The sequence below is a fragment of the Mobula birostris genome, chromosome 4 (genome assembly GCF_030028105.1).
Source record: "Mobula birostris isolate sMobBir1 chromosome 4, sMobBir1.hap1, whole genome shotgun sequence".
NCBI classification, from domain to species: Eukaryota; Metazoa; Chordata; class Chondrichthyes; order Myliobatiformes; family Myliobatidae; genus Mobula; species Mobula birostris.
This window is the reverse complement of record NC_092373.1, coordinates 108927409-108954538: the sequence shown is the minus strand read 5'-3', so window position 1 is coordinate 108954538 and position 27130 is coordinate 108927409. Positions and strand designations below refer to the sequence as shown.

At 41.8% G+C, this 27130-nt stretch overlaps 2 protein-coding genes across 11 annotated transcripts in view; one reads left to right on the top strand and one right to left on the bottom strand.

The window, feature by feature from the left end:
- sorcs2 (sortilin-related VPS10 domain containing receptor 2) overlaps positions 1 to 12986 on the top strand; it is a 729701-nt gene extending 716715 nt beyond the window's left edge. Inside the window, exons 26-27 of one of the 2 annotated variants that reach the window (XM_072255908.1) lie at positions 1087 to 1232; positions 9622 to 12986. In XM_072255908.1, the coding sequence (XP_072112009.1) occupies positions 1087 to 1232; positions 9622 to 9686 (211 nt within the window). In that variant the 3' untranslated portion in view covers positions 9687 to 12986. Of the gene's footprint in view, positions 1 to 1086; positions 1245 to 9621 lie in introns of both variants that reach the window. The other variant, XM_072255907.1, reaches the window with a different exon arrangement.
- A 4868-nt stretch (positions 12987 to 17854) lies between these two features.
- The window catches only part of afap1 (actin filament associated protein 1), a 407775-nt gene continuing 398499 nt past the window's right edge, over positions 17855 to 27130 (bottom strand). For all 9 annotated transcript variants that reach the window (XM_072255900.1, XM_072255903.1, XM_072255901.1 and 6 more), the window contains exons 16-17: positions 26633 to 26797; positions 17855 to 25584 (exon numbers count right to left, since the gene is read on the bottom strand). In XM_072255900.1, the coding sequence (XP_072112001.1) occupies positions 25558 to 25584; positions 26633 to 26797 (192 nt within the window). In that variant the 3' untranslated portion in view covers positions 17855 to 25557. The remainder of the gene's footprint in view (positions 25585 to 26632; positions 26798 to 27130) is intronic.

Here is a 27130-nt window from a genome sequence, read left to right as displayed (position 1 = left end):
CCTCATGTTACTAGATATTGTCCAACTTTCTGAGCCATATAACATAACTGGATGAACGTAACATTTCAGTACTCTGAGGTGGGTTGTCATGCCTAGTTTAGTATTGGTCAGTATATTCTTCATTCTCGTAAAGGTGTCTTTTGCCATCCCTATTCTTCTTCTGGTGACCATGTCGCACCTGCCATCTGATGTCACCCAGCTTCCTAAGTAGCAAAAGTTCTGTACTTGTTATAACCATTTACTAAAACAAATAAAAATTGTTTCTCAAGGATACGGCATGGCACATAGTGGTTAGCACAGTACTTGCAACCTGGGTTCAATTCCTGCTGCTGCTTGTAAGGAGTTTGTACATTCTCCTTGTAACTGCATGGGTTTCCTCCAGGTGCTCCGGTTTCCTCCCACAGTCCAAAGACATACCAGTTGGTAGTTTAAATGGTGGTTGTAAATTGTCCTGTGATTACGTTAGGGTTAAATGGAGGATTGCTGGGCGGCATAGTTCGAAGGGCCTGAAGGACGTATTCCGCATTAAATGTCAATAGGTGAGAAGATACAATAATATTCACATTTTAAAGGCACATATTTTACTAATGTAACATGTATAATAAGAAGTCATCACTTTGATTCCATGTTTTAGTAGTTTTTAACCACTAGGTTGAAATGACTTTGCCTTTATTTTCCCAGCTCCATTTTGTACACATTCAGTAAAATTATGCATGTATTAAAATAGATCTAGACTTGTATCTTATCAAAAAATAAATGTTTTAAAGAATGTCACTATATTTACTGTTATTAGCATTTAGCACTTAAAAAACAATACTTTGCATGTTTTTTTTTTGCCATCATTTAATAGAGTAAGAAAATCAGAGAGAGTGTACCCTAAGTTACAATATGGGTTCCTAATAGGTAAGGCTGGCCACTGATCATGGAGTCAAAATATTAACTCTTTAACACTAAACAAATGGCAGGCAGATTTAAAACTTTGTGTTGTAGGAAGATACCTGGGCAGAATTTTCATGCTCTAATGCATAATGAAAAGGAGTAAATGTATTATTAAAACAGTAAACGCATTGTTACCTTGTGTTGCAGGAAGATACCTGGGCGGAATGTTTATGCTCAAATGCATAATGAAAAGGAGCAGGAAATGACTAGTCCTGTCAATCACAGTGAAGACACACAGAACATCATCCAAGGGGAAGAGTATATTGATGATGATTTGGATTCCCAGACACTAGGTATCGGAAGAGGTAGCCTGTTCCTTTTTCAATTTTTCCCTTGTAAAAGTGACAATGTATTACATTCTCTATGTAAAACTGATAGCACTGTCCGGACCTGTGTAAATACAAAAAATGCTTTCAGTCACGCACTGCTCCTTCACAAGGTGTCCTTGACATTGAAAGCAGAATAAACTCAATATTATAACATGTTCTACATCTATTAATCATTTTCCACCATAAAACTATCATAACTAGTTTTGATGAGGTTTAACAAATTGTTAATATTGTATCACGTCATTACTTTGTCGAACAATGTTCACTCCCTGATAACTATTGGCATTTTTTAGTATTCTATAAATGTCATTTGTTCCAATTCATAACTTTAAAAGTTCTATGGACTTTCATAATGATCAAAGTTAGCTTTATTTTTTGAAGATCCCAGTGAATCTTTCATTTTCTTTGGGGATTCCATAGACATGTCCAATTTGTATTTCATCCCTAAGATTATAACCAGTGTTTTATGCTTTCTGTTTAACAGCTTAATTGTTTAATTGTTGTCATCACCACTGTCCCCCTTTACATGGGATCAGTTGAATGTCTTGCAACACTGCTGGGTTGACCTTGGTGGACAGCCTTCCCTTTACATGGACAGTTTGTAAGATCTCATGTAAATCTCATAGATATTTGGAATCAAATTAAGCTATAGGAGTATATTCAACTATAAACTATAGACTGACACAGAGCAGGAGGAAGTCATCTGGCTCCCAAACAATACTATATTTCAAAATCAGAGCAACACACACAAAATACTGGAGGAACTCAGCAGGCCAGGCAGCTTCTATGGAAAAGAGTCCAGTCATTGTTTTAGACCGAGACCCTCAGTTCTGCTGAGGGTGAACCGTCTGTTGATGCTGCCTGGCTTGTGTGTGTTGCTTGGATTTCCAGCATCTGCAGATTTTTTCCTGTTTGTGTTTTCAAAGTCAGCTTCAGATTTAATATCACTGGCATATGTGGTGAAATTTGTTGATTTTGCAGAAGCAGTACAATGCAATACATGATAAATGAAAAATCATGAATTGCAGCAAAAATATATATTTATGGAAATAAAAAAGTAGTGAGGTAGTGTTCACGGGTTCAACGTCCATTCAGAAATTGGGTGGCAGAGGTGAAGAAGCTGTTGCTGAATTTTTGAGTGTGTGCCTTCAGACTCCTGTACCTCCTTCCTGATAGTAACAATGAGAACAGGGCATGGCCTGGGTGATGGGGATCCTTAGTGATGGATGCTGCCTTTCTGAGGCACTGTTCTCTGAAGAAGTCCTGGATACTATGGAGTCTAGTACCCATGATGGAGCTGATTAAGTTTACAACTCTCTACAGCCTGCTTTGATCCTGTGCAGTAGAACCCCCCCCAGCCCCCAAAACCAGACAGTGATGCAGCCAGCTGATTTTGTTCCAATCTCCTGCTCTTTATCAATTGTTTTTATTTTTCTCTTTATGTAGTTATTCAATTTTTTTTAAGAAGTTAGTGCGGGATCTACTACCACTGCCCATTGAGGCAGAGCATTTCAACCACAGGAGACTTGTGTGTAGGGGGATAAACCTTCATGTCATTTACCAATCATCCCAGTTCTCTCTGGTCACCAAACCAGTAACTACTAGAAATTGCTTTTGTTTACTGATTTCCATTAAAGCAATGATGATTATATAGCCATCCCTATCAAATTTTGTCTTTATTTACCCATATGTGAAGAATAGCATGTCCATCCTCTCCACATCCTCAAAATCCTTCACCCTTGGTATCATGCAAATAAATCTCTTCAACACACGCTCTCTAAGGTCTTGCCATCTTTCCTGAAGGAACATGTTCAGAATGAAATGCAAGTCTCCAGTGTTGTTGTTTATATTTTCCTAAAGTCTATGGGGCTCCAGGCTCCACAAAAAAAAACACCCAGAAAGAGATTTCTTTTGGATGAAACAGCAGTAAGTTTTATACAAACTGAAACTGCAGATTGAGGTCAGTCTGCACTGTAAGAAGCCACACACTTACGCAGGAAACACTGCAACTTTGATCCCAAGTAGGCACTAGAAAAAGTTTGTTCTGTTAGGGTAACACTACTGCTATAGACCACTTCAAAAATGGTGCAGTGACTGGGATGGGAAACATTAGGTACTTTGGGATGGTAAACATTGTTTAGTCAGTGGAAATTTGGTCACAGCCAGTTAGAGAAACAGTGTAGGGTAGCGCGGTTGATTTATATGAACCAGGATTTTTTTTTATATTTGATCTTGCAGCTGTGAAGTGTAAACTCAGTATGTATAACAGATGGCATTCACTAATGTTTTTTGGAGCAGGGAGTCTGCCAACCGTATTCGTTCTGCCCTGTATGTGATTTTTGGATCACAATGTGGTTCCCTGATAAATAGTCTTTGAAGTGGCCTTGTAAGCTTCTTCAACCATGCTGAATTGATCATACTGAATTGCACAGGATAACTTCTTTCAATTCAAGAACAACTGGAAGCTTCCAATGACATTTGTGTTGTTTTATCAATTTCTTTACTTAAATCAAAATTTTAGTGCTTGCTGAATGGTTTCACTTGCTAGCATTCTTTTTTGGAATCTCATCGGACACTACTGAGTGACTGCTGCATTATCACCAGTGCTGTGTTTCAGATGGAACAGTAAACTAACACACTTCGCTAAGGAGTCAATAGTGTGAAGCGTGGAGTAAGGACAGATGGGTGCTGCCTCTCACCTGTTTAGCAAACGTGTTCGTAGGGGAGCTGGTGTTAAAATATTCACAAATTATCTGATTTTGCTTCCAAATTCCGTAATTCCAAGCAACATCTGACAAGTGGGAGCCCATGGTATTACAAGAAAGTTACTGGCATGGTTAGAATATTGGCTGATTGGTAAGAGGCGGCGAGTGGGAATAAAAGGATCCTTTTCTGGTTGGCTGCCAGTGATGAGTGGTGTTCTGCAGGGGTCAACGTTGGCACCGCTTCTTTTTATGCTGTATATCGATGATTTAGATGATGGGATAGATGGCTTTGTTGCTAAATTTGCAGATGATACGAAGGTTGGTGGAGGGGCAGGTAGTGTTGAGGAAACAGGTAGGCTGTGGAAGGACTAGGACAGATTAGGAGAATGGGCAAGAAAGTAACAAATGAAAGACAATGTTGGAAAATGCATGCTCATACACTTTGGTAGAAGAAATAAATATGCAGACTATTTACCAAACAGGGAGAAAATCCAAAAATCTGAGATGCAAAGGGACTTGGGACTCCTTGTGCAGACACCCTATAGGTTAACTTGCAGGTAGAGTCAATGGTGAGGAAGGCAAATGCAATGTTAGCATTCATTTCAAAAGGTCTAGAATACAAGAGCAGAGATCTGATGCTGAGGCTTTATAAGGCACCGGTGAGGCCTCGCCTTGAGTATTGTGAACAGTTTTGGGCTCCTCATCTAAGAAAAGATGTGCTGGCATTGGAGAGGGTTCAGAAGAGGTTCACAAGGATGATTCCAGGAATGAAAGGATTATCATATGAGGAACATTTGATCGCTCTGGGTCTGAACTCGCTGGAATTTAGAAGGATTAAGGGTGATCTCGTTAAAACCTTTCGAATGTTGAAAGGCCTAGACAGAGTGGAAAGGATGTTTCCCATAGTGGTAGAGTCTAGGACAAGAGGGCACAGCCTCAGGATAGAGGGGCGTCCATTTAAAACACGGATGTGGAAAAACTTCTTTAGCCAAAGTGTGGTGAATTTGTTACCACAGGCATCTGTGGAGACCAGGTCATTGGCTGTATTCAAAACAGACATTGTTTGGACACGGCATCAAAGATTATGGAGAGAAGGCTGGTGAGTGGTGCTGAGGAGGGAAAAAAAGGATCAGCCATGATTGAGTAGTGGAGCAGACACAATGAGCTAAATTGCCTAATTCTACTGCTATGTCTTATAAGACCATAAGACATAGGAGCAGAATTAGGCCATTCAGCCCATCAAGTCTGCTCTGCCATTCCATCATAGCTGATCCCAGATCCCAATCAACCCCGTGCACCTGCTCGTATGGTCGTAAGGTCTTCTGAAGATAAGTTAGCAAGGGTTCATGGACAGCATGTTCTAGTAGGGGGTTAAAGGAAAAGATATCAAGATTAGGGAGTATTGGTTGATGAAGGTTTGATCAAGAAGTAAAAATAATAAGGGCCGGCTGGTGGCGCAACGACCATCAGCGCCGGACCCGGGAACGGAGGTTCCCAGGTTTGAAACTATTCGGGCCTGCTCCTGAGTACGCTTTCCATCCGTGCTGGGTTGAGTGTTGAGATCGCAACTCGACCTCGTAAAATAAAGGGAAAATACTGTGAAAATGTGTGAGGAGTGGCACGCTACACAGTCTCTCTCTTTCTCTCCGCGCCTTGTATAAGCCATGAAAAAGACATCATCACGGTCGCACAGACACGCAGGCACACACCAAAAAAAAAAGAAATAAAAATAAGTATCTTACGTGTATAGGCACCTGCAATTATGTGAGGCCCTTGAGAAATATAAAGGTGTAGAACAAACTTCAGATGGTAGTGAAGAGGGCAAAAAGAAGGTCATGAAATACTCATGACAGGTAGATTAATGATAATCCTCAGGCATTCTGTAAACATTAGGAGCAAGGGGACAGATCAGGAACCAAGATGAAAGGGGTAATCGATGTATAATTTGGTAAAGACCTACAGGAAAATGTCTTTCCTATATTCACCAAAGAGAAGTATGTAGGGATAATAAATTTAAGGTGGGATACTTAGAATGTCTAAATCATGTGGGTATCAAGAAAGCGGAGGCTGCTGAAGATCTGGTAAGGTCAAAGTCAAAGTAAATTTATTATTAAAGTACCTCTACTGCACCGTACATATTATCGTCACCGCACACTGGCTCGTCACTTTATGCATCATCATCATCATCACCATACACATCATCATCACTGCACACTGACTCGTCACCGTACACATCCTCGTCACTGCACACTGGCTTGTCACCATACACATCATCGTCACCACACATCATTGTCACTCTACACTGGCTCATCACCACACACATCATCGTCACCGTACACATCATCGTCACCGCACACTGCCTCATCACCGCACACATCATTGTCACTGTACACATCATCGTCACCGCACACTGGCTCATTACCATACACATCATCGTCACCGCACACTGGCTCGTTACCATACACATCATCGTCACCACACACATCATCGTCACTGTACACATCATCGTCACCGCACACTGGCTCGTTACCATACACATCATCGTCACTGTACACATCATCGTCACCACACACTGGCTCGTTACCATACACATCATCGTCACCGCACACTGGCTCGTTACCATACACATCATCGTCACCACACACATCATCGTCACTGTACACATCATCGTCACCGCACACTGGCTCGTTACCATACACATCATCGTCACCACACACATCATCGTCACTGTACACATCATCGTCACCGCACACTGGCTCGTTACCGCACACATCATCGTCACCGCACACTGGCTCGTCATTGTACACATCGTTGTCACCGTACACATCATCATCACCGTACACTGGCACATCACCGTGCACATCATCGTCGCCGTACACTGGCCCATCACCGCACACTGGTTCGTCACTGTACACATCGTTGTCACCGTACACATCATCATCACCGTACACTGGCACATCACCGTGCACATCGTCGTCGCCGTACACTGGCCCATCACCGCACACTGGTTCGTCACTGTACGCATCGTCGTCATGGTACACATCATCATCACCGTGCACATCGTCGTCGCCGTACACTGGCCCATCACCGCACACTGGTTCGTCACTGTACGCATCGTCGTCACGGTACACATCATCATCACCGTACACATTGTCATCACCGTGCACATCGTCGTCGCCGTACACTGGCCCATCACCGCACACTGGTTCGTCACTGTACACATCATCATCACCGTACACATCATCATCACCGTGCACATCGTCGTCGCCGTACACTGGCCCATCACCGCACACTGGTTCGTCACCGTACACATCATCATCACCGTGCACATCGTCGTCACCGTACACTGGCCCATCACCGCACACTGGTTCGTCACTGTACGCATCGTCGTCACGGTACACATCATCATCACTGTACACATCATCATCACCGTGCACATCGTCGTCGCCGTACACTGGCCCATCACCGCACACTGGTTCGTCACTGTACGCATCGTTGTCACCGTACACATCATCATCACCGTACACATCATCATCACCGTGCACATCGTCGTCGCCGTACACTGGCCCATCACCGCACACTGGTTCGTCACTGTACGCATCGTCGTCACCGTACACATCATCATCACCGTACACATCATCATCACCGTGCACATCGTCGTCGCCGTACACTGGCCCATCACCGCACACTGGTTCGTCACTGTACCCATCGTCGTCACGGTACACATCATCATCACCGTACACATCGTCGTCGCCGTACACTGGCCCATCACCGCACACTGGTTCGTCACTGTACGCATCGTCGTCACCGTACACATCATCATCACCGTACACATCGTCGTCGCCGTACACTGGCCCATCACCGCACACTGGTTCGTCACTGTACGCATCGTCGTCACGGTACACATCATCATCACCGTACACATCATCATCACCGTGCACATCGTCGTCGCTGTACACTGGCCCATCACCGCACACTGGTTCGTCACTGTACGCATCGTTGTCACCGTACACATCATCATCACCGTACACATCATCATCACCGTGCACATCGTCGTCGCCGTACACTGGCCCATCACCGCACACTGGTTCGTCACTGTACGCATCGTCGTCACCGTACACATCATCATCACCGTACACATCATCATCACCGTGCACATCGTTGTCGCCGTACACTGGCCCATCACCGCACACTGGTTCGTCACTGTACGCATCGTCGTCACGGTACACATCATCATCACCGTACACATCATCATCACCGTGCACATCGTCGTCGCCGTACACTGGCCCATCACCGCACACTGGTTCGTCACTGTACGCATCGTCGTCACCGTACACATCATCATCACCGTACACATCGTCGTCGCCGTACACTGGCCCATCACCGCACACTGGTTCGTCACTGTACGCATCGTCGTCACGGTACACATCATCATCACCGTACACATCATCATCACCGTGCACATCGTCGTCGCCGTACACTGGCCCATCACCGCACACTGGTTCGTCACTGTACGCATCGTCGTCACGGTACACATCATCATCACCGTACACATCATCATCACCGTGCACATCGTCGTCGCCGTACACTGGCCCATCACCGCACACTGGTTCGTCACTGTATGCATCGTCGTCACCGTACACATCATCATCACTGTGCACATCGTCGTCGCCGTACACTGGCCCATCACCGCACACTGGTTCGTCACTGTACGCATCGTCGTCACGGTACACATCATCATCACCGTACACATCATCATCACCGTGCACATCGTCGTCGCCGTATACTGGCCCATCACCGCACACTGGTTCGTCACTGTACGCATCGTCGTCACGGTACACATCATCATCACCGTACACATCATCATCACCGTGCACATCGTCGTCGCCGTACACTGGCCCATCACCGCACACTGGTTCGTCACTGTATGCATCATCGTCACCGTACACATCATCATCACCGTGCACATCGTCGTCGCCGTACACTGGCCCATCACCGCACACTGGTTCGTCACTGTACGCATCGTCGTCACGGTACACATCATCATCACCGTACACATCATCATCACCGTGCACATCGTCGTCGCCGTACACTGGCCCATCACCGCACACTGGTTCGTCACTGTACGCATCGTCGTCACCGTACACATCATCATCACCGTACACATTGTCATCACCGTACACTGGCTATGCAACCTTGAGATTCATTTTCTTGCAGGCATTCCAGGATAACAGAGAAATACAATTAAATTTACATACAGCTACACATTAACAAATACTGTCAAACAACCAATGTGTAAAAGAAGGCAAATTTTGCAAATAAGGTTCAGGACCCAAAGGTATAAAATTGATGTTCTTGATTCAGCAATTTTGGCCTGCATTCACCTCTGTCCACATATATCCCTTGTCACTCCATCTCCCCAGGACTTTATTTTCTGCCTACTTTTCCAGACTTGACAATGAGCCAGATACTGCATCTGAGCTTCATCTTCTGATGTAAATTTGTGGATCTGACACCCACTCACAATATCCAATTTTCCAGTCTTTGCTTTATGCCAGAGTTTTGAGTCTTGGAACAACTGCAGACGTCAGGATTTGAAAATGCACTACTGATGATTGGAGCTCATTTATCTGTGTTTTTTTCTGCAGGTGGACACTCTGCTGTAGTTCTCAGCATCAACTCCCGGGAGACACACAATTATTTGAGCAGCTGATGTTTGCTCCGGATGATTGATTAAGACTCGGCTCCATTTTATTTTGTTCCTGGGGATGAGAGGAAGTGAGGCGGTGAAATGAACTTCAGTGTGCTGATGGGACAGTGGGCAAACTTGCCTCCAAGAATTACTAAGTCTTCAAATCAGTATTAGTGTGTTAAAGACATCCTTACAGAGAGAATGGATTCACTAGTCAGACCCCTGAAGCTCTCTCTGCCACGCCAAGACCTGTATCCTCCTGTGAATGAGCCCTGCCAGGAAGAAGAGCCCTGCCTTCAATAAGTTGTTATTTGAATCTCTCCCTTTCCCCCTCTTGCATCCTATCAGAGAAAAGAAAATCATATTGCATAGTATTTTCATGGTTCCACTATTTCCATTCCACTCTAATATTTTTACATCTAAATTAATTTTTTGAAGTGTTTTTATAAAAAAGTAAATATGTTGTTAATCTTTACTCAGATTGTCAATTTAATTATATCAAACATGCAATTTTTATCTCCACCACCTTTAAGAGAACCTGTCAATTAACGGGAAGAAAATTACGCATGTTTTCAGTGGACCTACGATCCACCTTCCCAGATGAGACCTTTCACAAGATTGTATAAAAATTTAGCTTGTCAGTTTCTAGCTCATTCTTATGCTCCATTAATTATTCATGAATTTTAATTAATTCAATTAATTTCCACATTTTTAAAGCTTTCCTTGGAATCTGCAATAACTGGTTAAAGTTGAATGATTTGTACTGTCTGTACCTATGAGGTGATTGGTGAAGAGCGGAAGAGAGAGGCTCTCTGGATGGCTCATTTCAAAGAACTGCCACAGGCACACTGGGCTGATAGACTCCTAATATTATGTACGATCATGTATGTTGGTTGACTGACCCCTCTTGTTCCTAATTTTTCTACACTGAGATGTGATACACCAGTGAAGCAGTTAATATGATCTTCTCTGATATTAACTGTATTAACATTTTTATAATGCTTTTCAAATTAATCCTCGCTGTTTGGTGAGTATGCAGTGTACTGTAGACTGTTGCTAAAAGCAATAGTATTAGAAATAACCAAACTTGAAGGGATCCCTGGGGGAATGTCCCATTATTTTCACTGTCAGCATATTTGAACATTACAGGTGAAAGTGAAAGGTGTTTTTCACATGTTTTTGAGAGTGCAGTTGTTAATATAAGTGTGTTGTCTAGTGTACTATCAGTCCTTGTGGCATTGAAAAATCTAGTCCAAAAGATCCTGCAGTGGAGCCTGTTTTATTTAACATTAATTATATGTGCATGTCCATTAATGGTTTTTTCAACATATGCAAATTTCTATGTGTATTTGGGCTGAAATGGCTGGCCACCTGATATTCTCTCATTATGTCACTGTGAAGTTGTCTTTTCCATTTCATTTTGCCATGCCATTTTGTGACCCTTGTAGACATACTAGCTGAAACAGGTGAAAACTATTTTTCACTTACATTTCTAGATATTGTGTTATACTCTGCATTCCATCGACATTATAACCGTAGGGTTCACTTTTTGGTACTAGAGTTATTATGTTACTACTAATGTCCCTGTCTAAAAATGTCTTCTTGAGTTGCCTATTTTCGAATTATTGTAATTATTACTAAATCTCTCTTCCTCCTTGGGCATTTTCTACTACTGCCCTGCCATGATCAGTCTGCTCTCATTGAAGATCCCACTTGATCTACTATCCTTAATTCACAGTAAATTTATTATCAAAGTACATATATGTCACCATATACTACCCTGAAATTAATTTTCTTGCAGGCATTCACAGAAAATACAAAGAAACACAGTAGAATCAATGAAAAACCACACACAAGACAGATAAACAGCCAGTGTACAACAAATTGTGCAAATACATAAAGAAAGAGCACAAACAAAATAATAATGATAAGTAGGCAATAAATATCAACAACATGAGATGAAGAGGTGAAGACAAGATGCTATTGGTGACAGGTATTGTAGTTGAGGGCTTGCGAAAGTAGAAACAGGAGTGAATATGAATAGCTCTGTCTGCTGCAGAGTTCTGTTGCATGCTGATTGACAGCATCAGGACCAGTAATTATATCTGACAACAGTTGGTTCAGAAGCATGCTTTACTAAAACCTCTCTGCTCAGAAGAGGAGAAAATACAAGCATCCTGACATGGAAGTGTCTGCAGCATCAGTTTTAGATATGCCTTGAGTGCTATGTTTAAATGAAACTTAGACTACCTTATTCTTCTCAATTGGCTGTTACTCCTGAAAGGTCTCTTAGCTCACAGTCATATCTTTCAGTTAAGGAGAGTCAAAAGTTAAAAAGAAAGGACTTCCTCATTGTGACATTAGTAGTACTGACTGGCCAAGAGCAAAATATTCAGCTGATGGAAATCAAAAGGCTGGAAATACTCAGCAGGTCAAGCAGCAACTATGAATTAAAAAATAAAAGTAATGTTTCAGGTGATAGTTTTTAATCTCTTGACTCACATCGTATCCATTCTTTTGGTTGTTCCTTCCTCCACTTAGTCATCAAACGTTGCTTATCTCTCTCTAAGTCAGTTGTCTGACTTAGTGAATGTGATTGGCTCTTTGGACTGTCGTAGACTGCCCGGCTTTTGAAAATCCACAGTACTGAGTCCTTTAGAAACTTCTTGATTGATGTCATGTGGATGTTAAACATCAGCTGTAAAAGGCACACTTTCAGATATTTGATATAGGTCTGGCATAAGGCATCCTTGAAGCCTCTCCAGTCCTGTCACAAAATGTTCTCTAACTTGATCCCATTCAGTTGGAGGTTCCCTGTTGATGATGATGGTAAAACCTCAACAAAGTTCAATGTAAACTTTATCATCAAAGTATATATATGTCACCATATGCTACCCAGAGACAGCCAGTATGCAATTCCACTCTGCAGGAATGACAGGAGTGTCCTCTCTGGATCAGTTGCATTTCTCTGGATAAAAATAGAGCACCAGGGTCTGCTTTCCCAAGGCTAAGGAGAGTGAGGGGGCACCGGAACCCAACTCTTGGTTGGATTACAAACATGAGAAGCGGAGAGAGTGGGAGGTTTGTGGGAATAAGAGATTGAAGTTTGGGAGATGCAGGAGGTGGGTGCCTTGAGATGGCCAGATCACCTGGAAGAGGAGGTGGGGTGAAGGAAGCAGGACCGGTAGCAAAGGTGGTGGAGGGTGAGGGTGGACACAGTTATCCCGATGGTGGGGGTGGACACTGAGTTATCCCGATGGTGGGAGTGTGGGGGTGGACACAGAGTTATCCCGATGGTGGGAGTGTGGGAGTGGACACAGTTAACCCGATGGTGGGAGTGTGGGGGTGGACACAGAGTTATCCCGATGGTGGGAGTGTGGGGGCGGACACAGAGTTATCCCGATGGTGGGAGTGTGGGGGTGGACACAGTTAACCCGATGGTGGGAGTGTGGGGGTGGACACTGAGTTATCCCGATGGTGGGGGTGTGGGGGCGGACACAGTTATCCCGATGGTGGGAGTGTGGGGTTGGACACTGAGTTAACCCGATGGTGGGGGTGTGTGGGTGGACACAGAGTTATCCCGATGGTGGGAGTATGGGAGTGGACACTGAGTTATCCCGATGGTGGGAGTGTGGGGGTGGACACAGAGTTATCCGGATGGTGGGAGTGTGGGTTGGACACAGAGTTATCCCGATGGTGGGAGTGTGGGGGTGGACACAGTTAACCTGATGGTGGGAGTGTGAGGGTGGACACAGAGTTATCCCGATGGTGGGAGTGTGAGGGTGGACACAGAGTTATCCCGATGGGAGTATGGGGGTGGACACAGAGTTATCCCGATGGTGGGAGTGTGAGGGTGGACACAGAGTTATCCCGATGGGAATATGGGGGTGGACACAGAGTTATCCCGATGGGAGTATGGGGGTGGACACTGAGTTATCCCAATGGTGGGAGTGTGAGGGTGGACACTGAGTTATCCCGATGGTGGGAGTGTGGGGGTGGACACAGAGTTAACCCGATGGTGGGGGTGTGGGGGTGGACACAGTTATCCCAATGGGAGTGTGGGGGTGGACACTGTTAACCCGATGGTGGGAGTGTGTGGGTGGACACTGAGTTATCCCGATGGTGGGAGTGTGGGGGTGGACACAGAGTTATCCCGATGGGAGTGTGGGGGTGGACACTGAGTTATCCCGATGGTGGGAGTGTGGGGGTGGACACTGAGTTATCCTGATGGTGGGAGTGTGGGGGTGGACACAGTTAACCCGATGGTGGGGGTGTGTGGATGGACACAGAGTTATCCTGATGGTGGAGGTGTGGGGGTGGACACAGTTAACCCGATGGTGGGGGTGTGTGGATGGACACAGAGTTATCCTGATGGTGGGAGTGTGGGGGTGGACACAGTTAACCCGATGGTGGGGGTGTGTGGATGGACACTGAGTTATCCCGATGGTGGGAGTGTGGGGGTGGACACAGTTAACCCGATGGTGGGAGTGTGCGGGTGGACACAGAGTTACCCTGATAGTGGGAGTGTGGGGGTGGACACAGTTAACCTGATGGTGGGAGTGTGGGGGTGGACACTGTTAACCTGATGGTGGGGGTGTGTGGATGGACACTGAGTTATCCCGATGGTGGGAGTGTGGGGGTGGACACAGAGTTATCCTGATGGTGGGAGTGTGGAGGTGGACACAGAGTTATCCCGATGGTGGGGGTGTGGGGGTGGACACAGTTAACCCGATGGTGGGAGTGTGCGGGTGGACACAGAGTTACCCTGATAGTGGGAGTGTGGGGGTGGACACAGTTAACCTGATGGTGGGAGTGTGGGGGTGGACACTGTTAACCTGATGGTGGGGGTGTGTGGATGGACACTGAGTTATCCCGATGGTGGGAGTGTGGGGGTGGACACAGAGTTATCCTGATGGTGGGAGTGTGGGGGTGGACACAGAGTTATCCCGATGGTGGGGGTGTGGGGGTGGACACTGTTAACCCGGTGGTGGGAGTTTGGGGGTGGACACAGAGTTATCCTGATAGTGGGAGTGTGGGGGCGGACTCAGTTAACCCGATGGTGGGAGTGTGGGGGTGGACACAGAGTTATCCTGATGGTGGGAGTGTGGGGATGGACACAGAGTTATCCCGATGGTGGGGGTGTGGGGGTGGACACAGAGTTATCCTGATGGTGGGAGTGTGGAGGTGGACACAGAGTTATCCCGATGGTGGGGGTGTGGGGGTGGACACTGTTAACCCGATGGTGGGAGTTTGGGGGTGGACACAGAGTTATCCTGATAGTGGGAGTGTGGGGGCGGACACAGTTAACCCGATGGTGGGAGTGTGGGGGTGGACACTGTTAACCCGATGGTGGGAGTGTGGGGGTGGACACAGAGTTATCCTGATGGTGGGAGTGTGGAGGTGGACACAGAGTTATCCCGATGGTGGGGGTGTGGGGGTGGACACTGTTAACCCGATGGTGGGAGTTTGGGGGTGGACACAGTTATCCTGATAGTGGGAGTGTGGGGGCGGACACAGTTAACCCGATGGTGGGAGTGTGGGGGTGGACACTGTTAACCCGATGGTGGGAGTGTGGGGGTGGACACAGAGTTATCCTGATGGTGGGAGTGTGGGGATGGACACAGAGTTATCCTGATGGTGGGGGTGTGGGGGTGGACACTGTTAACCCGATGGTGGGAGTGTGGGGGTGGACACAGAGTTATCCTGATAGTGGGAGTGTGGGGGCGGACACAGTTAACCCGATGGTGGGAGTGTGGGGGCGGACACAGAGTTATCCCGATGGTGGGAGTGTGGGGGTGAACACTGTTATCCCGATGGTGGGAGTGTGGGGGTGGACACAGTTAACCCGATGGTGGGAGTGTGGGGGTGGACACTGAGTTATCCCGATGGTGGGAGTGTGGGGGTGGACACTGTTAACCCGATGGTGGGAGTGTGGGGGTGGACACTGTTAACCCGATGGTGGGAGTGTGTGGGTGGACACTGAGTTATCCTGATGGTGGGAGTGTGGGGGTGGACACAGATAATCCGATGGTGGGGGTGTGTGGGTGGACACTGAGTTATCCCGATGGTGGGAGTGTGGGGGTGGACACTGAGTTATCCTGATGGTGGGAGTGTGGGGTTGGACACTGAGTTAACCCGATGGTGGGGGTGTGTGGGTGGACACAGAGTTATCCCGATGGTGGGAGTGTGGGGGTGGACACAGATAATCCGATGGTGGGGGTGTGGGGGTGGACACTGAGTTATCCCGATGGTGGGAGTGTGGGGTTGGACACTGAGTTATCCCAATGGTGGGAGTGTGGGGGTGGACACTGAGTTATCCCGATGGTGGGAGTGTGGGGGTGGACACTGTTAACCCGATGGTGGGGGTGTGTGGGTGGACACTGAGTTATCCTGATGGTGGGAGTGTGGGTGTGGACACAGAGTTATCCCAATGGTGGGGGTGTGGGGGTGGATACTCAGTTATCCCGATGGTGGGGGTGGACACTGAGTTATCCCGATGGTGGGAGTGTGGGGGTGGACACTGAGTTATCCGGATGGTGGGAGTGTGGGGGTGGACACTGAGTTATCCCGATGGTGGGAGTGTGGGGGTGGACACTGTTAACCCAATGGTGGGGGTGTGGGGGTGGATACTCAGTTATCCCGATGGTGGGGGTGGACACTGAGTTATCCTGATGGTGGGAGTGTGGGGGTGGACACTGAGTTAGCCTGGAGCAGTGGGAATCCAGCATATAATTGAGTGTCTAAGTAGATACTATGAATTGAATGTGATGTTGTCCAGGAGCAACATCTTCCTTTCTCCCTGCAGTGTTATGAAAGGAGGCTTGCTGAAGGAAATGTGCAAACCCTGCTGTAGTAGCATCTGTGAGCACCAGGGTGACTTGGCCTAGATCCCCATTGAATTGTCTTACCAATATGAAACAATCCAGAAATATTTCTCATTGCATTGACTTTGAGGAAAGAAAAACAAATTTTAATTGCATCGCAATGGGGAAAAAACACATTTAAATTTCTAGGCAGCGCTGCCCAGACTGCAGATATAGCAATGGAAATCATTGGATATTAAGATATACAGGTCAAGAATATTTATTTTATGCACTATGCTACTGTACAAGATTAGTGCTGCCTTCTGAAAAGCTTACAAACCCGGATCCATTATTGTCATAGCGTGGATTATCTGAACCTCTGACATCAGCAGACAGTCCAGGGTATAAAATATTGTGAGTGACACGAAGCTGAGGTGGTCTGGTTATGGAACCAGTGCTTTTATCACTTGGCTCAATGTTGATTGTATCTGATATATTTGAAACCCTAGTTTAACCACCTAGTCCTTGTGACTGCAGTCTAATTTATCAAATATCAGATGCATTAAGTGCATTTAAAACACATTCAGTCTTATTTTCCAATTGGCAACTGCAGATCTTCGTATATTACTTCTATAAGGGTGTTTGTAGGTAATTCAAATTATCAAGCGTTTAATTAAAAGTGTTCATATAAAGAAGTTTAAAGATCAATTTTATTGCTAAATGCAGATGGTAAGTCACACTGGATCTTGCTATAAACATGGCCAAGTCATCATGATCAGTATAGGCAGTTAACTGAAAATGTCCTAGTTACTTGTAGGTCATATTTAACATGTTCATACGGTGCACTCTACAGTACGAGTGGTGACATTACACAGGAGACAGATATGCCCACCAGTTGTACAACTGGCAAACTGACTGTGTTCTTTGTATATTGCCATTGTATATAATTTTCCCAGGTTAATTTTTTTTGAAAGTTATAGTAATATTTGTAGAATGCTAGACTTATTTGTTGCACAAATCAGTGATCTCTGTATATTTATTTGTTTGATGCTACTTATAATTATTAACAAAAATCTACAGTTTGATTGCACAGTGTAATTGGTCACTAACTGTTGTGTCTGTCTAATTTCAGTGCACAAAGACTATGTGCACATATATAAATGACTGGATGTGGTACCTATTTTGTTTAACGGGATCTTTTCAATCTTTATATTTTGATTAATGCATTGAGCACAATTAATTTTTCCAAGCTGTTTTGCGAAGCAACCTGCTGTGTATTCAGAAGTATTCAAAGGTATACCTTTCTGTGAAACTGAATGCATTTGCAATTTTGTTTAATAAACACATGAATCCAAATTACGCTTGTTTGTTTTTTTATTATGGATCAAGAAGACTTATATTCTGTGCAGACACATATTCCTTCCAGTTACCTAAATAATCAATAAATATACACCTGCTGTTTGACAGTAAATATATCGGTACATTTAACATTTAATTCTTAGAGTACCTTTGCTATTGGAAGTAAAGGGTAATGAATGACTTTAATAGTCTCAGATCCATTGGGACAACACTGTAGCATAGTAATTAGCACAATGCTTTACAGTACCAGTGACCTGGGTTCAATTCCCACCACTGGCTGGAAGGAGTTTGTATATTCTTCCCATGACTGCACAGGTTTCCTCTGGGTGTTCTGGTTCCCTCCAACAGTCCAAAGACGTATCAGTTGGTAAGTTAATTAGCCATTGTAAATTGTCCTGTGATTAGGCTAGGGATAATTGCTGGGCAGTGCAGCTCCAGGGCCTAGCCAATAAAATAAAAAATAATGTTTATCAGTGTAACTTTTTGAAGACTTCTCTTTTATCAGTACATTGTTAATTCAATGTTGACAACATTCAGTATTACTGCTCATAGGTCTCAGATTCTTGATATAGAGTTAATTTTTCGATGGGATGCTGCTTTTTGATACTGTGTCATATTTGTACTGTATGTGTTTTCTGACGTGTGTGTAGAAAGCAATTATTAATCACTGGGATATTCCATCAGCATGGACAATGTGCCAGGCATTGAAAATAATGATAGATTTGAGAGAAAACTAAAATAAAAGAGGTGGTACAATGAGGCCTGTTAAATAAATCAGTGATTTTGCTGATTAGTTTCAATCTGTTCATGCAAATCATTGTTATACTGGAACCAGGTAAAGAACCCAAAAATCTGAATTAAAATTCTAAAATTCTCAAAAAAGCAGAAACTAACATATTAAATGGCATCTTCATGAAAGTTTTCAATTTTAAATGATTTGTGAATAAAAATAACACTTCAAGAATATGATGGGTGCACCTATCCAGGAATCTGTATCATAAAATAGCCTGTTGTGGCAACGTAGAAATTGAGTTTCTTTAGTATGCTATTTCAACAGGGAGACACAAGTTATAATGATTAGTGGAGGAACAAAATGCAAATCATTTGATTTTTTTCTACAATTTGTTTTGCTTTAATATACAAATTTAGTCTTGTTCGACTAATACACGAAGACATTAACAGTTTACAAATAAAAGTAACAAAACACTAAGGTGCAGAAATACTTGTGTCATATACGAGCTTGGTTTATACAGGATCTTTTGTTGACACTTGATTTATTTAAAAAGTAATATCGAGGTTACAATTCAGATTTTGTCTAGTCCTACAGGCAGATCAGAAGCAATATTTACATCACAGTGAAACTGTGGTTAGAACACCCCTTGGTAGATTCACATGTGTCATCGGTACATTTGAAAAACTATTAGGTCGTGTAATATATGATATTTAGTCATAGAATGAAATGAGAGTTCACAAAAATGGAAGTCCATTTCAAAACATAAGGCTAAATCCAAGCTGGAGAATATGACAAATAAATGGCGCTCAGAGGTGACAGGCAGTATCTTAGCTTAAATTTACACATTCTGTCATTCACACCTCAGTTTTCAGTTTCCTTTCGCTAGTCCCCACTTAATTCAATGCCACCCTTTTATTATGTGTTGTGTTTGTGTGTGGTAATACAGGGATAATATACGCCTATGAATGATAGGGTACAGCATTGAATGACAGTCTTCTGTTTAAAGAGTTGCCAACAGTTCTGCTCCCCCACTGTTTACTGATTGTACTTTCAAGACTACAGTAGCAGCATTGGAGGGTAATGTGGTGGTAATGCACCATTAAGCTGGGTGCCAACTGCTGTAAAGCAAGACAGAGAAGAGAAGAAGCATTGGACTCCCACTGCCTAACTCAGGTGAAATGGACTATTGAGTCTAGTGATTACAGTATTCTGTTCACTTTTTTGCCAAATTCCTCCAGGTCTGTTTGAATACACAAAAAAAAATTATCTACAGCTCTTGATTTAAACGCAATTGAAGTCTGCTCGCTTTTCATGTTTAACTTGCCTTTTAAATCTTAAAAGGATAAAAGAATGCATTCCTATTAGATAGATAATTCTGCAAGAATTTACATTTATTTGTTGCTGAAATAAACAACAGAAATAGGTGACCTAAAGATGCATTTGGGGAAGTAGAATGTCTCTGCTGCTCTAGTTGTGCCTCTGTCAATGAGCACTGCCAAGACCTATGGGGCCTCAACCTCAACACCCTAGTGTCTCTCTAATGTAATGCTATCAGACCTGAGAAGCAAATCTCATTTCTGAAAACTAAAGAAAAACAAAAAAAGGCAGATACTGGTCATCTGTAAAATAAAAATGGAAAATGCTAGAAACTCTCAACTTGTCATGTGGGACATGTGGAAAGAGAAAAGGTTACAATATTTTAAGTCTAATGAGGGTGTTTAACGTAAAATTTTAACACACTCTCATTCCACAGATAACTTTCTACCATTTTATGTGTATAAGTTATAGTTTGATCAAACCTATGGCAACAGTGAAGCCTCAGACTTTAAAAATATTAATGTTTTTGCTGTCTCAGCAGTATTGGGGACTGAGAATTATTACTTAAGGCTGGATCTGCCTTTGGAAACTGGGTCAAAAATTGTGATAGGAAAGAACTATGTTTCTTAGTGACCCATTGTACTAAATGGTCAATACAGTATGTGCCCCATTGCATTTGAATGCAATGTGTTTAAGCTTTAGGAATACTTACAATTTGAGAGGATTCCTGATTTACACATTTTTTTTTTAGCTGCATTGAGTTCATATTTTAATGAATTTGGAGTTCCAACTCTGAAGTTCAGAATGAAAATCAACAGAATTTGCAAACATATTTCATCCAGTTGCATAAGTTCTCCATTTGTGTTCCCAGCTCTGTGACAGGAACACAAACTCAAAATGTTTCTCCTTTCTCTCCAAGAAAGTTGAACCTTGTGAAAACCAAGATCATGAAGGGCAGAAGTGCATAGCTTCGTCAATCATTTTAAGCCTTTATAAGACAGCTTATGAATGTACAAAGAAATAACACTTTAACAAATATATAATAATTTATAAAAGCAAAACATTGATGTAAGATCAGAATAGAGAATGAATATTTTCCGGCACATGTTTGATTAGGTTCTACTTTTGTCTGGAAAATAAAAATGAGAGGATTATCCATTTCTGATCATTTATAATCTCAAACTTATAGTTTTCAATTAATATTTCATATACACAAGTTCATTATTAAAGACAAATAAATATTAACTGTCATGATACTCCTGCAGCAGGTGCTCTGTCTGCTTCATAAGCTGCTAAAGAGCTACTGAAAATAACTATTTTTTAAATGGCTCAGTGAAATCTGAAAACATTTGATTTTATGAACCTAGAAAAAGCTCTGTCATATAAAAATCAGAAGCATATTGACATCAAGGAGGATAGCCTTCAAGTATATAGCCAGAACAAAGTCAATTATTTGGAGGCACTAATGGAATACCCAGAAAAAAGATGTACAATTTTAAGAACTCTAATGTGAGATACTAATATAATTGTAGCAAATTATATATTAAAGAGATAAAGAGAAGACAATTGTTTAATTTAAATGGAATAATTGTTATTGCCAGAGACAGCAATTAAAGAAGTCATGAAATATTCTGGGGGAAGAAAGGTTCAAACCTATAACTTTTGGCATGCCATAATAGGCTAGGGGCACAATTGATTGTGGCCTGTTTCCTGTGTCTGAGTTGACAATATGGGACCCTGTGGACTATGTTTAATTACCAGTGCAAGATACCAATATCCACAGGGCAGATGTTTTTTCCTACAATCCCACTTGTTGGCAATAGCAAGAACTCAAGTCTATTTATTTGGTGACCTCCAAGAGGCAGTTAAGTATGTGTTTTTGCCCAATATAAGTATGGAAAATGCATATAGCATTCTGATTGAATGGAAAGGAATTAATTAATAGTTCCTAGAAAGGGCATGAAGATATTGAAATAAGGCTTGTGCTCTCCTAAGGCAGCCTACAGCCACCAAAAAGGTCCTGACTACAAGTCCTTGGTAGCCATTTTGTTGTGGAGTACAAAACTAGATCTATAGGTCCACTTCTGTAACTCTGAAGTAGAAGAATGACTCTGTAGTCTACTTGATGCTGTGGCATGCATGTTTGCCTCAACGCCATAACTATTAACACTATTACAGACATCTTTAATGAAGTGAGACAATTAAACCTAGTTTTTAGGCATATTTCCTGATCCCAAAGACTCCACCCAGGCATTGAAGGACAGAAGTGTGGTAATGGCAAATACTTCCAATGTTCACCTGAGCCATTTCTCAATCGGCAACAGAAAAGTAAGCCATACAAAACATGGAATTTTGCTTATTTTTTCACACCCAGGTCAAATTTTATTTGCAGTGCATCTTAGCCCAAGAATTTGTCTTTGATTTTATTGGCCTTCATGGGCAGTAATTAATGCTTATTGGCAATAATTTGCAGCTGAATTTAAACATGACTGAAATCAAAATGTTTATTTTCTAGTGTAGTAACAGCTTTGCTAGATAAACTTTACCAAATACACTTCTACTCCAAATTTCCAGTCCCTAACCATACTCTCAAGTGGTTTAATTCACATCGGTGGTATCTGCACAAATGATTATAGTGGAATTCTGTAATGAATACTCCTAACTGTTGTCATAGAGTCACAAGCACTACAGCACAGAAACAGGCCCTTCGGCCTATTTACACCATGCCATGTTATTATTCAGCCTAGTGCCATTGACCTCCACCTGGACCTTCGGCCTCCATACCCCTCCCATCCATGTACCTTTTCAAATCTGTTCTAGTTGTTGAGATCAAATCTACATCCACAATGTTCGCTGCCAATTTGTTCCACACTCTTAACACTCTGAGTGAAGATCCCCTCATGTTCCCATTAAACATTTCACCATTAACCTATGGCCTTTAGTTCTAGTCTCACTCAATGTCAGTGAAAAAGCCTGCATGCATTTACCCTGTGTTTTAGAAATATGGATATTACACAAGTGTTGATGAGCTGTGCGTATAATTTTTGTTGTTTTTACACATCACAGCTTCGATGACATTACGGCCAGACAGCCAGAGAAATGTTGTCTGCCATGTTATTTGGCAAGCAGCAGCAAAAAAAAGTTGTAACATTCTAAAAAATGTAAATATTTTGCTCATCTTTATCTCCTAATCCGGTGATATGAAATTTGTGCTTCCATTATTTAGGATTAATTATAGATTGCTTGTAAAATTAAGCAAATTGAATCCCTTTCAATAATTTGGAAGAATTATTCAGGAATTGTTAGGAATGTCTCTGAATATCTGTGCAATATATTTTATGAGGCTATTTCCCTAGCACTTGATACTTTCAGTTTGACGAGTTGGCAGTTTTTGCTATGATTAATCCCAGAAAACTGGTGTGGCCTTTCTACAAGTTATGCTAAGGCAAAGCAAAATCTTCCTTTTCCTAGAGAAACATATTTTCAGGTGAGATCTTAAACTAATACAATTTTTGATCAACTTCTATTGGTTTCTCTGATGTTAATGAGAAGGCAAACTCACTTCTGTATGGAGTAGTCACAATAAAAGGGAAGATGCCTTTCAAGTGAAATCACAAAAGTGCAAGAAGCAGAAGGAAGTAGAAAGGGACAAAACTAGAGTGGGACACAAGCATCAGTACAGAGCAGATGGAAGGAAAAGATCAGTAGAGAGGGCGAGACTTCTGTGGGACATGAGCATCAGGGTTGAAAATGATGATGGAAGAGGTGAGCTATGAACTGGCACAAAAATGGGCATTGCAAGGCACAAGAATTAGATGAACCATTTTTTGACTACATATACATTGTTAGTTTTGGAATGCTTACTAAAAAAGTTGTAATACTTGCTACTAAATACTGTACAGCTGCCATATTCTTATGAAACTATTTCAAAGACACACATAATAAAGTATTTTCTCAACACATTTTCTACAACAAGTGACTTGAAGCAATATGGTAATGCTTATATCATTCACAAATTTCTAGGTTTCTTCATGAGTACTGCAATTTTACACAAAAGGTTTGTTTCTGATTAGTCTGAGAAAATTAAAAAATCACATGGCCAAATAAGAACTAAAAAGACTATGTTCCTAAGCATAAACAAAACCCTGTGGACACTGGGCTTCTACACTGAAAACAGTAAATTAACAGACTTGAAAAGTCAACACCATTTCTCTCTGTGGACCCCACTAAATTTTACACTATTTTATGCTTCCGTGATTAATATACAAGGAACCAAATGATATTGAAATAAGCCACTAAGAAAACTGTGTAAGACAAAAAGAAATCAGGAATTCAGCCACAGAGTCACCAAGACTATAATATGATAGTCAAGAATGCTCATCAAATTATTACAATGTTTTTGCAAAAGATGAAACCTAGTCTAAAACTAGTATTTGCAATTCACATTTTTTTGTTTTTCATATAATTAATTCTTCACCATTGAAATTAAATGGGAGTTTTGACAAATAAATGTTAAATATGGTCTTATATCAAATTAAATTATACATAATTACATTTTTAATTATAAAAGCACGTGAACTATCTTACAACAAAGTTTAAATTTTTATCAATATTGCTTTTCTATATGTCAAAAATTACCTGTGCATCATAGCCATTTCCAACCTAGGTAACTTTAAGGAAGGCATGGAATGACACAAGCTAGAACAAATTGCCAGCACATTATACCGAAAGCAACCATTTTCTAAACAAACAACTTTGGGAACCAAAATGTATGCACAATAAGTGTGATTTTCTTTTTAAGGAATGAATATAATGTATTGCAAAAAACTGTTTATTTCCCCTTGAGCACCAGTTCCTATTCCCAACATTAAATAAGGTGTCTACAATAAAAACCGACAAGGGGATGTATACGATTAAGGGTGTAAATGATTAAAAACAGAGCATAGAGTGTATATGATACAAGCAGATGATAAGAAATGTACAATAAAGGGTGTGTATGATACAAACAACATAGGTTATGTAGCCCTATACAATTAAAACAGACAACAGGCAGTGTAAAATAAGAACAGATAATGGGTGTGTATAATGAAGTGGCTGACAATTATCAAGGACATAAGAACTTAACCACATTTATGTTCGGGCATTCTTATAATTGTCAAAACTGTGTGGAAACTGCAAACTTTACAGGATCCATTGATTTACTATGAAACCTTTTCTTTGAGGAAGATCATACACAAAATATTCACTGTGCTTATACAATCATAGTTTAAAATTTCAATCTAAAATGCCTCTTTTGTAATAAATATGCATTTCATTTGTACTGTGGTGTTGAGGTTGAAAAATAATTTCTGGACAATAAAATCCAATCGCTGAAATAGAAAAGTGTGTGATGTTTACGTCTGCAGTGAAACAAATGGCCAATAGATGGGAGAAGGGTGAAGATGAATTGAGGTCAGGAGTCCATTGGACACAATTTAAGTATCACCCCATGTTCACAATATAATTATAAACTACACTTCAACATAGAATGTCTGCTAACTTTCAGCAAGTAGTGTGAAGACCATGAACTCTGCATAGTTTTTTTATGAAGGAAAGGACTCAGTAACAGTGCTTCTGGTCTCGACCATTATGTTTAGAGAAATAAATATAAAAAATTGTGAACTCTTCTCTTTTTTAATTTTTATGTTCCAGTCTTCAACTCCCATTCCTGTAAAAAAAACCAAAAAGGTGACAAATACCATTAAAACATTTATTTCAGATTACATTCTAGAAATTCATCTGAAGTTTATTTTAAATATTTTTAAGAGAAAGTAAAATATTATATAATTGTTGCTTGGTTACTGAATGATGCTTTAACTTGGGTGTGCGTAAGAGCTTGTTCTTCAGTTGCCTGTACCTCTCCAACCATGATGCATGGTAGCTAAAGTCTAACGGCCATCGTATGTTTGAAGAATTCATACACAATTGTCTTCCACTCTTAAGGACTAGAATGGAAACAAGCTGTCATTGATCTGAAGAGACTGTTTAAAATGACTTACATCATAGGGTCACCTAGACTTAATTCCCTGCAAAAGGATATTTTTTAAAATCAATGGAATAGCAACCTTATTAAAGAAAAACTGAGACAACCTTGTAATGAAACTGTAATGAAAACCAATTTCCCCTGGGATCAATAAAGTATGACTATGACTATGACTATGACTAAACCAATAGAATCACAAGTGGCAAAGGAATATCAATAACATACACACCTATTCTTGGCTGGCGAGGGAAATGCAATTAGAAAGATCCAGAGGTTAATGAATGAGACAAGCAATAGAAAAATAAATCAAATAGGAAATAAAATAAAATAAACTGAACTGAACTGAATGTGTTTCTCAAGTTGTTGCTTTCTTGTGATATTTATAGAATATACTGTAGTTTGCACTGTGTAATTCCCAATCAGGCTGATGGTAGAGAAGATACAGGATGACTTTACTGGGATGGGGATGGGTGGTGTTCAATGGACATGTATAGAAGAGTAGCCTGCAGGGAACCAAGTGAAGGACAGGAACTGGTGCTGTTGCAATGAAAGGTGACGTAGATGTAATGATACATGTAGCTTCTTTTATGTAGCCTGAGAAAGAAAGAAAATATTTATACTGTTAAGCACTACAAATCTCACAAGTTAAGACAGTGGTTTTATAGTCCGGTCAGCACAATGGCAACGGGGAATTACTGTGAAAAATGTGATATAATGTGTGGATCTAGAATACCTTGGCCTTCCTGCGTACATGTCCTCGACTTGGGGAAGAAACCATGGAAGATGGTCTTCTGCCAAGAACGGCTGCATTTACGGGCAACGCTGATGGTTCAGTGTCACTTGTATCACAGCTGGAAGCTGGAGAATTATCGAGGGTACGATGCATCAAGTTAGGGGACTGTGAAGAGGAACAATGCAGGATAATAAATTTCATATTTAGCATTCTCTTCTCCTCCACTGGACATTTCAATTAAATGTATCATACATAGAGAATATTCACTAAAATTCTGATTGTACAGTAACATGGGAAATTAAATATTTCTATTTCAGTTTTACCTTGGGATGTTATAAAACATGGGAGCTGAATTAGTCCCATCGAGTCTGCTCTGCCATTCCATCATGACTTATTGGTTATCCCTCTTAACCCCATTCTCCTGCCTTCTCCCTGTAAGCTTTGATATCCTGACTGTCCAGGAACCCATTAATCTCTGCTTTGAATATACTCGAAAAC